Source organism: Pelodiscus sinensis, chromosome 23 (genome assembly GCF_049634645.1).
Source record: "Pelodiscus sinensis isolate JC-2024 chromosome 23, ASM4963464v1, whole genome shotgun sequence".
NCBI classification, from domain to species: Eukaryota; Metazoa; Chordata; order Testudines; family Trionychidae; genus Pelodiscus; species Pelodiscus sinensis.
In genome coordinates, this window is record NC_134733.1 from 5,428,025 (window position 1) to 5,442,590 (window position 14,566).

The 14,566-nt window shown below is 50.7% G+C and overlaps 1 protein-coding gene across 4 annotated transcripts in view; it reads right to left on the reverse strand.

Annotated features, from left to right (window-relative positions):
- ATP13A2 (ATPase cation transporting 13A2) overlaps window positions 1-14,566 on the reverse strand; it is a 70,129-nt gene that overhangs the window by 24,692 nt on the left and 30,871 nt on the right. For all 4 annotated transcript variants that reach the window (XM_075906749.1, XM_014569586.2, XM_075906751.1 and 1 more), the window contains exons 5-10: window positions 12,870-12,981; window positions 12,680-12,759; window positions 8,639-8,716; window positions 6,053-6,122; window positions 3,849-3,983; window positions 2,552-2,618 (exon numbers count right to left, since the gene is read on the reverse strand). In XM_075906749.1, the coding sequence (XP_075762864.1) occupies window positions 2,552-2,618; window positions 3,849-3,983; window positions 6,053-6,122; window positions 8,639-8,716; window positions 12,680-12,759; window positions 12,870-12,981 (542 nt within the window). The remainder of the gene's footprint in view (window positions 1-2,551; window positions 2,619-3,848; window positions 3,984-6,052; window positions 6,123-8,638; window positions 8,717-12,679; window positions 12,760-12,869; window positions 12,982-14,566) is intronic.

Genomic DNA, 14,566 nt, shown 5'->3' on the forward strand with positions numbered 1-14,566 from the left:
GGGGGGCTGGACTCGATGACCTCTTGAGGTCCCTTCCAGTCCTATTATTCTATGATTAATCATTCAAGTCCAAACCCCCACTAAAGAACTTGGCGGCCTGCTCCATCTAGGATCAAGGCTGAACTTGGAACTAACTGATTCATAATGACCATTTTAAAGGCTTAAAATGATTTGCTCTGGTGCTTTTCATGTCTGTTCCCAGCGGTTGCGCAGTTATTTTACAGAACCCTAGCACTGCATAGACAGGAGGAGGTGCTATCGCATAGTTGGCAGAGTGTGAAACTCTTAATCCCGGCCCCAGGAAGAGAAAACCTGGCAAAGATTAGATACAAGTCAGCAGGGGCTGGCGGGAATTAGTTCTTGAAGTCCCATGTCATTTTTAACTTGAATGCTGTGATCGCGGGGTGCTAGATCCCAGCACACAGCTGCTTAAAAAAGGGGGGGGGGAGAAGCCAGCCTTTTATCTACTGAGACAATGTAATTTTAACTAAGGCGGCAGTTTCCTGCAGCTCAGCAGAGAGCCAGTCATCAGAAATTCTGCCTAACGGAGCACGATGAAGCTGATCGACTGAGCTGGTTTACACGAGAACACGTATGTGACGTCTTTTAAGCAGTAAGTGCATTTTTCATGTTAGAAAGGGACCTCAACTGCCTGCCTTGTTCCAAGCTGAGAGGTTGTGCTAGAGCTGGGGTGGCCAACCTGCTACAGATGAAGATCCAAAATAGTGGTGGATACAGTGCAAAGAGCCAAGGGAAAGAAGGTGTTAAGGGGGGGGAAAAAAAAAAAAGTACTGCCCCTTTAAGAGCCGTGTGTGGCCCATGCAGGCTTCCGTCGGCTACAGCATCATATCTCACTACGCCAGACAAGGGAAAAAAGAATCAGAGCAGGGGACCGTGAGAAGAGCCGCGGGTGCGGGAGCCACAATTTTTCCTTTGAAGAGCCGCATGCGACTCGTGAGCCACGGGTTGGCCACCCCTGTGCAAGAGGTTTTACAAAGCCTGATGCAGTGGGGAAAGTACTGTACTGGGACTCAGCAGACCTGGCTTCTGTTCCTGGCTTTATCTGTAGCATGCTGCATGACCTTGGGCAAGTCTCTCCACTGCCCCGTGCCTCGGTTTCCCCATCAGGAAAAATTATCCTGACCTTCTATTGATGGAATAAGCACTCAAATAACTCCACCATTCCTAGTGCTGCACAACACACCTAGCTTGCTAGAACGAAAAACATGTGGAAAATTAGATTTTCCTTTCACTCGTTATACGGTGTCACTTTCTGCCATTCACTTCCTCATGGGCAATGAAGATAAACTCACACCTTCACCCTGCCTAGGGAGTTTCCACGTGCATTGCAAACATGGGCGCTGTGATCCTGCAGGCCTGTGCATGGCTTTACCCACATGAATGGAGCTGCTCAGGTAGGCAAAGCCTGCTTCAATAATCACAGCCTCAGAGCAGAGAAAAAATCCCACATGCCGTCTTCACTGGACGGCTGAATCTCCAGCAACAACGTGCTTTAGAAAGTACCGCCACCCCCACTTTACTAATGGGGAAACTGAGGCACAAACCCCACAGGTCAGTGGCAGAGCTGGGAATAGACTCTAGATCTCGTGTGCCCCACTCCTGTGCTCCAGCCACTAGACCACACTGCCAAAATCATGGGGGAGCAAACTGTGTGTTCTGGGTGTGACTGAAGTCTGTGTCCTTGCACACAGCATGTTGTGACAATGCCTTCATCTTACCGAGGATGGCAGTGTTACACGTGAGATTTCATGATGCCAAGAGCACAGGGTTAGTTCAGGACCTGACGGGGTGATGTTCCCAGCCGTGCATACATCTGGTGCACCCCTAGAATCCTACTGGAAAGGCTTAAGACACAGGAATGGCATGTAGACCTTGTCCACAGGGCGGGCGTACGAGCCCGGCACTTCATCATCGAAGTCACTGGACATGTCCAGAGGAGCAAGCTTACCTGCCCCATGGCATTTGCAGGATCAGGGCCTGAGAGCAGAGCCAGAAGTAGGGATGTGAACGAGTAGTCGACTATCCGATAAGCAAATGCTTATCAGATACTGGACAGACTTGTTGACTAGTCGCTTCCCTACTCCCTGCTGCCTCTGTCAGAAAGAGACAGCAAGGGGGGAGAGCAAAGGGGGCTTCGAAGTGGAAGCGCCGCATGGAGCCTGGGGCCAGCTGGGGACTGCCCGAGTCCTCCACCGGCCCCGTGCTCCCCTGGGGCTGTTGCTGCTCTTCAAAAGGCGGAGGTGCTCTTATCCACTAATCGAATAGTTGATGCAAATTGCATTGACTATTTGATGAGTCGATTAATTCATCGAAATTGAACATCTCCAGCCAGCAGCCGATTTGTCCATTCACAACCGCAAAAATACCCTGGGTGCAACAGGCGAAGCATCTGGTCCGGCCTACTCCCAACCCCCACCGCCTCCGCTGACCCGGCTGCTCAGAGCGAGGACAGGCCCGGCCTGGTCTTCTCCCACGCGGCAGGTGCCTGCCTTTCACAGGGCATGGAGAACGACGACCTGTTGCTGCTCACCTCCGTCGGCCCGGCGGACTCTCACGTCGATCGCCATCTTCACCATGTTCCGCAGCGTGATGCTTTGCTGCAAGAATCCAACACAGCTCTCCGTTGGCGGGGCAGGGAGGGGGCGGCACCCGGCTGGGCTACGCCGCGGGGGCTCGGCTAGAAGGGAAACGGCACCACACGACGGCAGGATGGACGCCCCGCTGGGATTCATGGCTATTAAGGCCAGAAGGGACGATCTAGGCCTCCAGTAGCCTGTGATGCCCGCACCAGGGCCATGCCTTCTGGCTGCATTAGAGGGGCTCTTTCATAAAGCCCCTCGGGGCTGATGCCCAGACTTCACGTGCCGGAGAATCCACCCCAGATCTGGCTGGTGTCTACAATCTCGGGCTTGTTTCTTCATCTCTCGTCTTCCTTTTTCAGCCTCTCCCAACCCCTCCCCTGTTTTCCCTTTTATACAATAGAGCAGAGGTGGACAATAATTTTCCACAGGAGGTGGGCACTCCAAAATTTTGGAAAGTGGTCGAGGGCTGCATTCTTCCATGGTATTAATGGAAGAAGTGTGGGTCTAGGATGGAAGTTGGGTACAGAAGGGAACTTGGGGTAAGTGACTGGGGTGCAGAAGGGAGAATGGAGTCAGGGAGGGAGTTTGGGTGAAAGAGGTGATTGTGACCTAGGGCAGGGGGACTGGAGTGCAAGGGTTTGGGGTGTGACGTAGGGTAAAAGGGGATTGTGATCTGGGCAGGAGATTGGGGTGCCAGATCTTGAGGGGGTCTGGGTGCAAGAGGGGAGCAGAGGGTTTGGGTATGTTGAGTCGGGGAACAGAGAGTCGGGGAAGGGAGGGTGCCAGAGGCAGGCTGTAGCCAGCAGACTTCCTAGCCAGCAGCCAAACAAGCTGCCTGCCTGCAGAGCTAAAAGCTTGCGGAGCTTAAAACGTTTCCCAGCCTGCTTGCCCGGCCATATGCTTGAGTGAATAACTGAGACAAGGGGAAGGGGCCTGGTTCTTCTTGGCTGCCTGTTATTCAAACAGGCAGCTCCCATTGGCCAGTTTCAGGCCAGAAACCGGCCAGTGGGATTGTACTGGGGGCAGGCGCAGCTCCTCAGTTCTATGCATTGCCTATGAAGAACTTGGTATCGGTCGCTGTCAGAAGCCAGGATACAGGGCTACATGGACCATGGGTCTGAGCCAGGACGGCTGTTCTGATGCTCCACAGGTACAGAACTGGAGTAACTCAGCATCCGGAGTCACCCCCCCATGGGTACCAGACAGCAGAATGCCCCTCCCCTCCCGCGGACGCCTCCCACCCACCTTTCTCGTCTCGTAGAGAGACAGCCCGATGGATATCGCAGAGATGACGAATATGCAGGCAGCGTAATAGTAGTAAGTGTCACAGATCCACAGAACGATGCTAAACGCCTGGAAGATGTAGAAGGGATTCAACACCTGGAAAGAGAGAAAAAGTGGGTGACTTTTACAGCCTTGCTGCTCATGCCGCCAGCGGACAAAGAAACTCACAGACTCGGTACATTGCCGCTTGCTGCAGGACAGGGAGACTTGGGCATTACAGGCAGTGCTGGGGGAACAGGTGGACAGAGCACGTCACAGCCCCCCTCCCACCCCAGTTCTTTGCCTAGTGGTTAGGCACACTAGCCATATCTCGCAACCTACTGCAGTGCACACCCGTTGGAGCTAGGGCTATGTCTACACTATAGCCTTTTTGCAGAAAAACATATGCCAATGAGGCTAAGTGTGGAATAGCTCCATGCTTCATTTGCATAATTAATGAGCACCTGTTTTTGCGCAAGAGGCTTTTGCACAAAAAGGAGCCGTCTCCCCGGCTCCTTTTTGTGCAAAAACCCCCTCTTGCGCAAGAGCCGTTCTACCCCATTTTTTCAGGAAGAACGGCTCTTGCGCAAAAATGGGTGCCCATTAATTATGCAAATGAGGCACGACGATATTCCATGCTTAGCCTCATTTGCATTAGCCTTTTTGTGGAAAAACATTAGTGTAGACATAGCCTAGGAGACACTAAAGTCCCGGTGCATTGCAAATGCTGCAGCCTGACCACGGTTAACTGTAACCTTCTGTGGTCTGACTTCCCTGCTTCTCACATCTCATCCATGCCCATCAAGTCAGGCTCAACTGCATCTGCTGACACAGTCGCCTTCCCGATGCTCTGATCTCGGCACATTAACGCCCCTACAGAGTGCAGAAGGGCACTTCCCCTGCCGGCCAAGAGAACCAGAAACACATGGCCTGGCAGCCTTCCAAACCAACAGGCAGTGAGGAGAGAAAACAAACCACACCCATCACCTGGCCCACACCTGCTCAGCCCCTGACTGGAGACACGAGAAACATGACAGGTGTTTCACGAAGGTCTTTTCTAAAAAGTCACGTCACCAGGGTTGCAAAATCCTGTTTAATTAGTTAGACAGTGAAATGCTGAATTTAACCAGTTAACCAATTAAACTGGGAGCAAGCCGGGGGTAAAGCCCCTACTGGTTAAATGTTAAGGGTGATGCTTACCGGTTAACCCTTCATGACATGTCACTGTAAACAGTGGCAGGTGTCAAGAAGGGTTCTCAGCTGGTGAAACAAACCCCAGAACATCTGTTGGTCTGTCAGCTCCCGAAGGAGCCGTGGACCAAGGGAGATCTATCTTCTCGCCAGGGCTCTGAAATGGGTTGTATCAACGGGCCCAATGCTGGAAAAGCCTCTGGCTGGCAGACGCGCCCAGGAAGAAGACTGTATTAGAGCAGCACAGAGACGCCCCAACTGAGATCAGGGCTCCCCTGCGCAGGCGCTGTGCAAACACACAGGGTATGTCTAGACTACATTGCTCTGTAATTTAAATAATTACCGCTTCATTTAAATTAAAATGCCTGCAGCGCTGGGCCGATCAGCTGTTTGGCGGCACAGCGCTGTAGTCTGGACGCTCCGCGGTCGACATCAAAGGCATTTGTCGACCTCCCCAGTAAACCTCATCCCACGAGGCATAACAGGAAGGTCAACAAATGCCTTTGATGTCGAGCGCGGAGCGTCCAGACTACAGCGCTGTGCTGCCAAACTGCTGATTGGCACACCGCGGCAGCCATTTTAATTTAAATGAAGCGGCGATTATTTAATTCACCGCTTCATTTGGGTATGTCTAGTAAAGTAATCTACACGGCTCTGGCGACAGAGCCATGTAGTCTAGACATACCCACAGTAAGAAAGTTTGTAAACTCTTCGGGGTGGGATTCTAATCAGACAAGACACAGGGGAGTGGACAGAAGCAGCAGGTAGTCCAAGGTCACCCCAGAGATCAGCAACAGAAAGCGGAAGCTAGTCCAGATCCCTAACCACTAGGCTCTTGTGCATTCATATTCAGCAGCTTCCTCCCTAACCAAGAGTGGGCCTATCACCACACCTGGCTGGCACAGAATCTATTTCTACCAGGTGTGAGTAGGCGACAGCTGCTCTGTCGCTCCTGTGGAAAGCAACAGGGCAAGTTGCACGTTGTAGCTTTGTACCTCGTCCACCAACAGCCGGAGGTAGGATTTGACTGGCACATCAATCAGGTTTGGCCCATAGACCTTTCTCCTGTGCAGGAAAAACAGAACAGGAGCCAAAGGTTTTAGGTGAAGAATGTCAGAAGTTTCCTGTTAAGTGACCTACACGTCGCCAGACCTCAGTCCTGGCTCATGGTACAAATTTACAAGGAGAGCAAAGGGCACCACTGCTATGGAAATCTCCATGCTATCTAGCATGCACGTCGCTTCCTTGAGCAACCTCTTGATTTTTATTACAATCCCTGCCCCCCTCCCCACTCCAATCCCTCCTACGGCTGGTTAAACTCACGAGTGCATCTCAGGCTACGTCTAGACTGCAGGCTTCTTTCGGAAGAAGCTTTTTTCAGAAAAGATCTTCTGCAAAATCTTGCGCAAGAGCACGTCCACACTGCCAAAGTGCATCGAAAAAGCGATCTGCTTTTTCGCAAAAGAGTGTCCAGACTGAACGGATGCTCTCGCATGTAAGCTGTGATTGCTATGGACAGAATGGCCACCAAGGAACTGGGGCTTTTTCCTCTTCCCTCTTCTCTTGCTCTTGCCCCCTCCTCCCTGGCCAGACACCCTACTCCCAGACTGGTTCTGCACCCCACCTTACCTCCTCCTGCACCCCACCTCCCTTCCAAATCCTGCACCCCATCCCTATCCCACTCACTAGCAGCCCTGTCCCACACACTGAACCCCTCATTTTTGTCACCCCCCCTCGCCCTCCTGAGCATAGGGTTGTCCATAAACTCCACTAACTCCGGAACCCCAGAAGAGTAAATCTGGCCTATGGAAAGCCCTGAACCTCAGTCCTTCCTGTCCCTCCCCTGAGCCCAGTGGGGCTGGGAGGTCAGAGGAATGAAGTGTCCCAGTTGAGGGCCACACCTGGGTGGCTTGGGGTTTTTTTTGAAGGGGCTGTTTTGCGTCTCACTTGTGTGATCCCCAGCTGATTTTTCTGTGGGTCAGTGGCCCCTGACCCAAAAAAGGTTCCCCACCCCTGCCATAAAGACAACATTTTGTGACGGCATTTTATTAAATGTGATTTTAAAGTGTAATGAACATTTTAGACATATACTGCCCCCCTCCCCAGACCCACATCAGTATCTACAGCCAGTCAAGGCGTGGTGCACTCTGCAGACACACACAACCAGACTGCCTTATTTTTATAACCCTCATCCTTCCCACCCAACTTGTGCGGTACTCATAATATGCAGGCCACAAGCTCTTTGATGCAAGCTGTGGGGCTTATGCACTGAATTCTCACGTGCCTGGACACATTGTCAGGGGCTGTATAAATAGGGGTGCCAGATGGATTAACCAAAAATACCAAACATCCCCCCGCCCCCCAAAAAAAAACCACTGGGGAAAAAATCCTGCTGAGAGAGAGAAAGAAAAAAAAAAAAGGGAGAGACCAAAGTTGTTGGGGGCGGAGGGGGAAGGACCCTGAGAGTTAAACAAAAATAATAATAATAATAATAATTTTAAAAAAATCCAGCATGGCCCCTTTAAGAAATGCCTTTGAGGCTTTTTGGCTTTAACAGGCTGGCAGCGGCTGGCAGCCATCTTGTTTTCCTGCTCCGGGCCAGACAGCTCCCCTGTGGAATCAAATAAGCAGGGGAGCATGCGGGGGGCCGGTCTGGGCCCAGTTGCTGAGTGTGTGTAGGGTTGCCAGGTGTTCGGTATTGACCGGGACAGTTCGGTATTTTCACCTCCTGGCAGGGGGAAAAAAAAATCCGAAAATACTGGACATTTTAGGTGTCTGGTATTTTCTGATTTTTTTTTACCGAACAGGAGGCAAAAATACCAGACTGTGCGGGTCAATACCAGATACCTGGCAACCCTACGTATAAATAAGGATAAAGCCGCTCATCAGGGCTGGATCCCGCGCAAAGCCCCTGTTGCAGGATCAGGACCTACACAAGGCAGCAACCACAAAACCGAAATAGCAGGCGCTGCCGCTTAGAACTGGGCTGCCTTGGCGGAAGAGCACATTGCACAGAACCCGCCTGCCCCATGTGACTAGTGCTATCGGTCACCTGAAAGCTGATCTGCAGCGCAAGGGGCTGCACCAGGCAGGATCCCGTCAGGGCCCATGAGCACAGCAGGGTCCTGCCGGGTCCGCGATGCGCTGCTGATTCAGCAGGCAGCGGATAGAGGACAGAGCCCCAGCCTCGGCCTGGTGTTCAGGGACATTGTTCTGCTGGAGGGGAAATCTTTTGGATAAGGGCCGTGAACACTTGTCCGTGGGAGCTGGCACAGCTCGGGCCCTGGTGTGACCAGAGTCGGATTTCCCCGCGCTACACGGACACCTGCATGGGGCTCCCGAGTAGCTCAGCCCGGTCCCAAATTCATGGGCTTCGCATTTGACCCAGGCAAGCCGTTCAGAACACACAAGGCACCGGCTTAGCCCGGAGGGATGAAAATCTTGCACTCATCCCATGGAGCAGTGCTCACCCTCCCACAGACTGACTGCAAGCCAATAACACATCCCCGCCCAAACCAGCCTCACCACTTCCTGAAACATCTGCAGCCAGATGTGTCCCTGATCGTTAGCCACGGGCTTACCTGGTGCTGTGGTCTTGCTGGCTGAGGCCTGGCCGGGAAAGGTGGATGTCTGCACAGGTCCAGCCGTCATCTAAGACGCTAAGAAACAGACACACCAAAAAGAAGACGGCTGTTACTGATCATGCATCAATCCAGCCAAGTCCAGGTGAGCATATATGGTCAGATACAAAGGTGCCCAAGCACTCAGGGCTGTGTGGCTATTCTCTCAAATCTCAAACCTTGTCCCGGTCCCAACAGACGCCACCGCTTGAAACATAACCCACACCTTTTCCTTTATTTTCAATGGGAAAACTGACCCCGCATAACATGTTTTCACTTAACACGATCATTTTCTGAAACATATCTATAGTGTTAAATGAGGAATTACTCCCATTTCAGTGCACAGAGCACCATATACAAGTCAGTGTATGAAATTCTAGTTTGTACAGACTTTGCTAATGCTTTCTACGTTGTCTGTGGCCAATATTTAGAGGAGTTGATGCGTCCCCTGGAAAACGCACTGCATACCTCTGGTTGAGAACTGTTTACCGTGTGTGTTTATAAAGAGGAAAACAGTAATTCAACACCGAATAAAGGAGCTTAAAGTGAGCCAAACTGACACGACCACTAGGCTGCGTATGCAAATTACAAAAGTTTTCTGAAGAATTGTTACCCTGAAGAAGCTGTGAACCCCCAACTCACAATCTTCATGTTGCATAACGGCAGCTTTGCACGTTTAATCTCTTAAGGGGTGGTGTGGAAGAAAACAACCCTTCACCCTGTGTTTGTAAGCAACAAGAGACCAGAGGCAGTTTATTCGAGCAATATTGCAAGGGAAGCCTGATTCGGGGAGGGGAGGGGACGGGAGGGTCCCCCCCCCTTAGGCAGATCTTCAAATACAAGCAATTATGAAACAGTTTATATACTGTCCATTACATATAATAACAATAAACAATTCATCTCCTCATTACAAAAAAAAAAAAAAAAAAAAAAGGAGGGGGGGTAGAGATCTGCCTAAGGGCCCGCCCCTCCCCCGACTCAGGCTTCCCTTGCAATATTGCTTGAATAAACTGCCTCTGGCTACTTCTTTCTTACAAACGCAGAGTGAAGGCTTGTTTTCTTCCACAGTGGTTTGTTTGGATTATTAAGCAGCTGTCCGGAGGACTGCTACCAGCATTCCTAAGCTCCCTGAAGCAAGAGGCCCACGCTCAGCCAGATCTAGAAGAATGCAGCTTTCTAAGTGTGCCCGAAACAGATTAAAAGAAATGGCCCATTTTGCATGCTCCACTGACATTTTCAAAGAGCTGCAACTGTGCTAAAAGGCAGCCAGTCCTCCATCCCAGCCCCCAAACCAAGCCAGGACATTAACCAGCAAGGGCCGTGGCCAAATAGTTTTGAACTTCTGATCACAAAAGTTTGATTTTGGATCAAATTTAGAACTTTTTCCGAAACCTTCACCTTTGCGGCTGATGCTTTCCAGGCTTAGATTCTGCTTGCTGATAAAACATGATTCTGGGCTGCATTAACAGGAGTGTTGTGAGCAAGACACGAGAAGTCATTCTTCCGCTCTACTCTGCACTGATTAGGCCTCAGTTGGAGTACTGTGTCCAGTTCTGGGCACCACATTTCAAGAAGGATGTGGAGAAACTGGAGAAGGTCCAGAGAAGAGCAACAAGAATGATGAAAGGTCTAGAGAACATGAACTATAAAGGAAGACTGAAAGAATTGGGCTTGTTTAGTTTGGAAAGGAGACGACAGAGGGGACATGAGAACAGTTTTCAGGCATCTAAAAGGGTGTCACAAGGAGGAGGGAGAAAAATTGTTCTCCTTGGCCTCTGAGGGTAGGACAAGAAGCAACGGGCTTAAATTGCAGCAAGGGAGGTTTAGGTTGGACATTAGGAAAAACTTCCTAACTGTCAGAGTGGTTAAACACTGGAATAAGTTGCCCAGGGAGGTTGTGGAATCTCCATCTCTGGAGATATTTAAGAGAAGGTTAGATAGACATCTATCTGGGATGGGCTACATCAGAGTTTCCCAACCTATGGGTTGGGACCCAAATATGGGTCGCAAAGTGTCTCCCCCGGTTGCTCTGCCCCTGTCCTTCTCCCCCCATTTTTGAATTGCCTTTGGTCACCACGTCTTCCTGAATTGTCAAAATGAGTCCATATCTGGAAAAGGTTGGGAACCACTGGTCTAGATGGTGCTTGGTGCTGCTGTAAGGGCAGGAGCCTGGACTTTGACCTCTCGAGATCCTTTCTAGTTCTAGTGTTCTATGATTTATGCAACTTCAAGTAGAATCTGAGCATGCAAAAATCTGAGTCCTATAGGGGAACATTTCAGAAAAAGAGTAAAAACCACGGGGGCATTAACCACACCTCGAACCTTTGAGCCGCAGCTCCCAAAGGTCAGAATTAAGACCGCATTGTACAGATGGGGAAACTGAGGCACAAAGATGTGATTTTTGCCCAGTCACCCAGCTGAACAAAGAACAGAATTCAGGGTTCTTGGTCTCAGTCTAGTCTTTGCCAAATTAAATGGTTTCATTTGTTTCCCTGAAAAGTTGAACCAGATTAAGAAGTTTGTGTGTGTTTTTTTTTTTTTTTTTTTAAGTGCCCCCGTTGGCTCAAGATTTTCAGCTCATCAGGAGGTATAACAAGACACCTGAAATCACAAGGGCGAAGGATGTGTTGTCACAACAGACCTGCAGGCACAATCGCTCTATACAAGGCACAAGCCCTACCCACGTGAGGTTGGGAAAAAAAATACCTCTGAGGTTGTGTCTACACTGGGCCACTTATAACTTGCCAGCTGTCTACACTGGCCGCTTGCTTTTCCGGAAAAGCAATGACGATCTACTGTAAAATTGTCAGTGTTTTTCCGGAAAAACTATGCTGCTCCCGTTCGGGCAAAAGTCCTTTTCCGGAAAAACTGTTCCGGAAAAGGGCCAGTGTAGACAGCACAGTAGTCTCTTCTGCAAAAAAGCCCCGATCGCGAAAATGATGATCGGGACTTTTTTCCGGAAAAGCGCGTCTACATTGGCCACATACGCTTTTCCGGGAAAAGTGCTTTTCCGGAAAAGCATCCTGCCAATGTAGATGAGCTTTTTCTGGAAATACTTATAACAGAAAACTGTTCCGTTATAAGCATTTCCGGAAAAGGGTGCCAGTGTAGACGTAGCCTGAAAGTTTACACCATGAAAGCTTCCGAGAGGGGGTCAGTCAGCAAGTCTCCCAGGGGAAGTGGAGTAATGCACTTTTCCCTGGCACCCTGACCACAGCAGTTACACCACAGAGACGGATTTCACAGTCCGACGGCTTCAAAAGCTCCCGGCTTGGACTTCAAACAAAGTACAGCTTCAGGATCGCTGAGGCCAGATGGGAACGTTTGATCAGCTTGTCTGAGGTTCTGCACAGCAGAGGCTAGCGGAGTGTTTTGGTGTCACGGTCTGTGTGTTTAATTCACATGACACAACAGGAAGGGGGGAGAAGTGGACAAGAATGACCCCTCCGTGTATTTACTCTCCTCTTGCCTCTACATTCCGGAGGGCAACTAGAGCGTATTGCAGAGTTGCAGGCTAGTTCTAGGCCTGGCCTAAGATGAATTCCCGTCCTCCAGACCAGGGTCTCCTGCCCGAGGGCACAAAGCAGCCTACTCCGCCCTGCCCGCTTGCTCAGCTTCTCCGTGGCAGTAGGAAGCAAAGTGCCCCGGCCCTAGTGTGCGTCACTTCCCGTGGGGCATGGGAAGTGGGGCGCAGCGGGCTGGGAGGGGGCAGCAGGGTGGGGCACAGCAGGCCGACAGACCCCACCACCACAGTGAGGGTGGGGGAGAGGTGGGGATGGACAACCCCTGCTGCCATCTTGTGCCAAGCCCATGTTACTCCCGGCTTACGTTGCTCGGGGGAGGGGACAGAGCAGGGCGGGAAGGGGACAGGACCTACCCAGGGCCCCATGCCTGAGGCATGGCACTGCGGGTAGCCCCCACCCCCAGGCATGGCCCTGCACAGAGCCCTGGGGGAAGCCCAGAAGGGAGACGGTCCTCCAGCCGCGAGGGGGGATGCCATACCTGACCTTGCAGAACGCCAGCCGCCTTTCAAGCCAGACATAGCGCGACCCTTCGAAGAGATAGTAGCGCATGACGTTTTTCTAAACACAGAGAAAAAACACGTGAAACCAAGTCCCCAGCTCCCCACGCACCTCAGCCCCTCGTGGAGGTAGCTCTGAGGGCCCCCAGGGCAGGGCCCGAGGGACGTTACCTCCTCCTTCCTGTGAAGCCGGATGGTGTCTCTGCTGTCGTCCTCGTCCGACACGCCCACGGCGACGCTGGTTCTCCCATCCTCAGCTCTGGCCCCAGGCTGATGCTCGAGGCTTCTCGAGAAGAAAAGCACCGTGTCAGCATGTGCAAAGCCCTGCTCCTGCATAAAGGCACCATCTTGGGGGGGCTACAGAGAGCACAGAGCTGTGGCATGCAAGTGTGGTGAGGCCACATCTGGAGTATTGTGTCCAGTTCTGGGCCCTCCACTACCAAAAGGATGTGGACGCATTGGAGAGGGTCCAGTGGAGGGCAACCAAAATGATTAGGGGGCTGGAGCATATGACCTATGAGGAGAGGCTGAGGGACTTGGGTCTGTTTAGTCTGCAGAAGTGAAGAGTGAGGGGGGATTTGAGAGCAGCCTTCAACTTCCTGAAGGGAGGTTCCAAAGAGGCTGGAGAGAGGCTGTTCTCAGTAGTGACAGATGGCAGAACAAGGAGCAATGGTCTCAAGTTGCAGTGGGAGAGGTCCAGGTTGGATATTAGGAAAAACTATTTCACGAGGAGGGTGGGGAAGCACTGGAATGGGTTCCCTAGGGAAGTAGTGGAGTCTCCATCCCTAGAGGTGTTTAAGTCTCGGCTTGACAAAGCCCTGGCTGGGTTGATTTAGTTGGGATTGGTCCTGCCTAGAGCAGGGGGCTGGACTTGACGACCTTCTGAGGTCTCTTCCAGCTCTATGATTCTATGGTGTGGGAACCCTGGCGAACTCCAACAGTTGCAAATTGCAACTACGTGCAACCCCGTCTTACAGTGCCTCTCGTGTCAGCCCCCCAGGCAATCCATGGGAGGAGGAGTCAATGGGGCTCTGATGCTAAGAATTCGGAAGCTGAACAATTGCAGTCTGAAATCACGCTCTTTTTGAATAGTAATAGAGAGGTAGCCATGTTAGTCTGATCTTGGTAAAACAAAACCAAACAAAAATCAGGCATGTAGCACTTTAAAGACTAACAAGTTTATTAGGTGATGAGCTCTTGTGGGGCAGACCCACTTCTTCAGATCATATTCTGAAAGCGAATCGGCATGATCATTATATAACCGAGGGATACAATGAAAAAAGAAAAAAAGTTACAAACTCGTCAGTCACTGCACCAAAGAATCAATGCTCATAGATCAGACATCAGAAATCTCTATACACGCAAACCCGTCAGCCAGCATTTCAATCAAACTGGCCATTCCCTTAAAGACCTGACAACATGTGTTTTACAACAAAGAGACTTTAACATCAGATTACAGAGGGAGAACTCAGAACTTTTATTTATGCTAAAATTCAACACGTTGCGAAGGGACCTTAATCGAGATGATAATTATCTTCCACATTACAAAGACAGCCTCCCCAACTTTTAATAGTCGTAGTGACCCCAGATTAGCCACTTAACTGACTCTTACAGTAAGCAATTTTCTCCTTCCTTGCCACTCCCCCCCTCCCACCTTCTATGTAGCTGATTTGTCAGTTTGTAATTTTTTTCTTTTTTCATTGTATCCCTCGGTTATATAATGATCATGCCGATTCGCTTTCAGAATATGATCTGAAGAAGTAGGTCTGCCCCATGAAAGCTCATCACCCAATAAACTATCTTGTTAGTTTTTGAAGTGCCATATGCCTGCTTTTTTTGGTTCTTTTTGAGTTATCTTTTTGACCTGC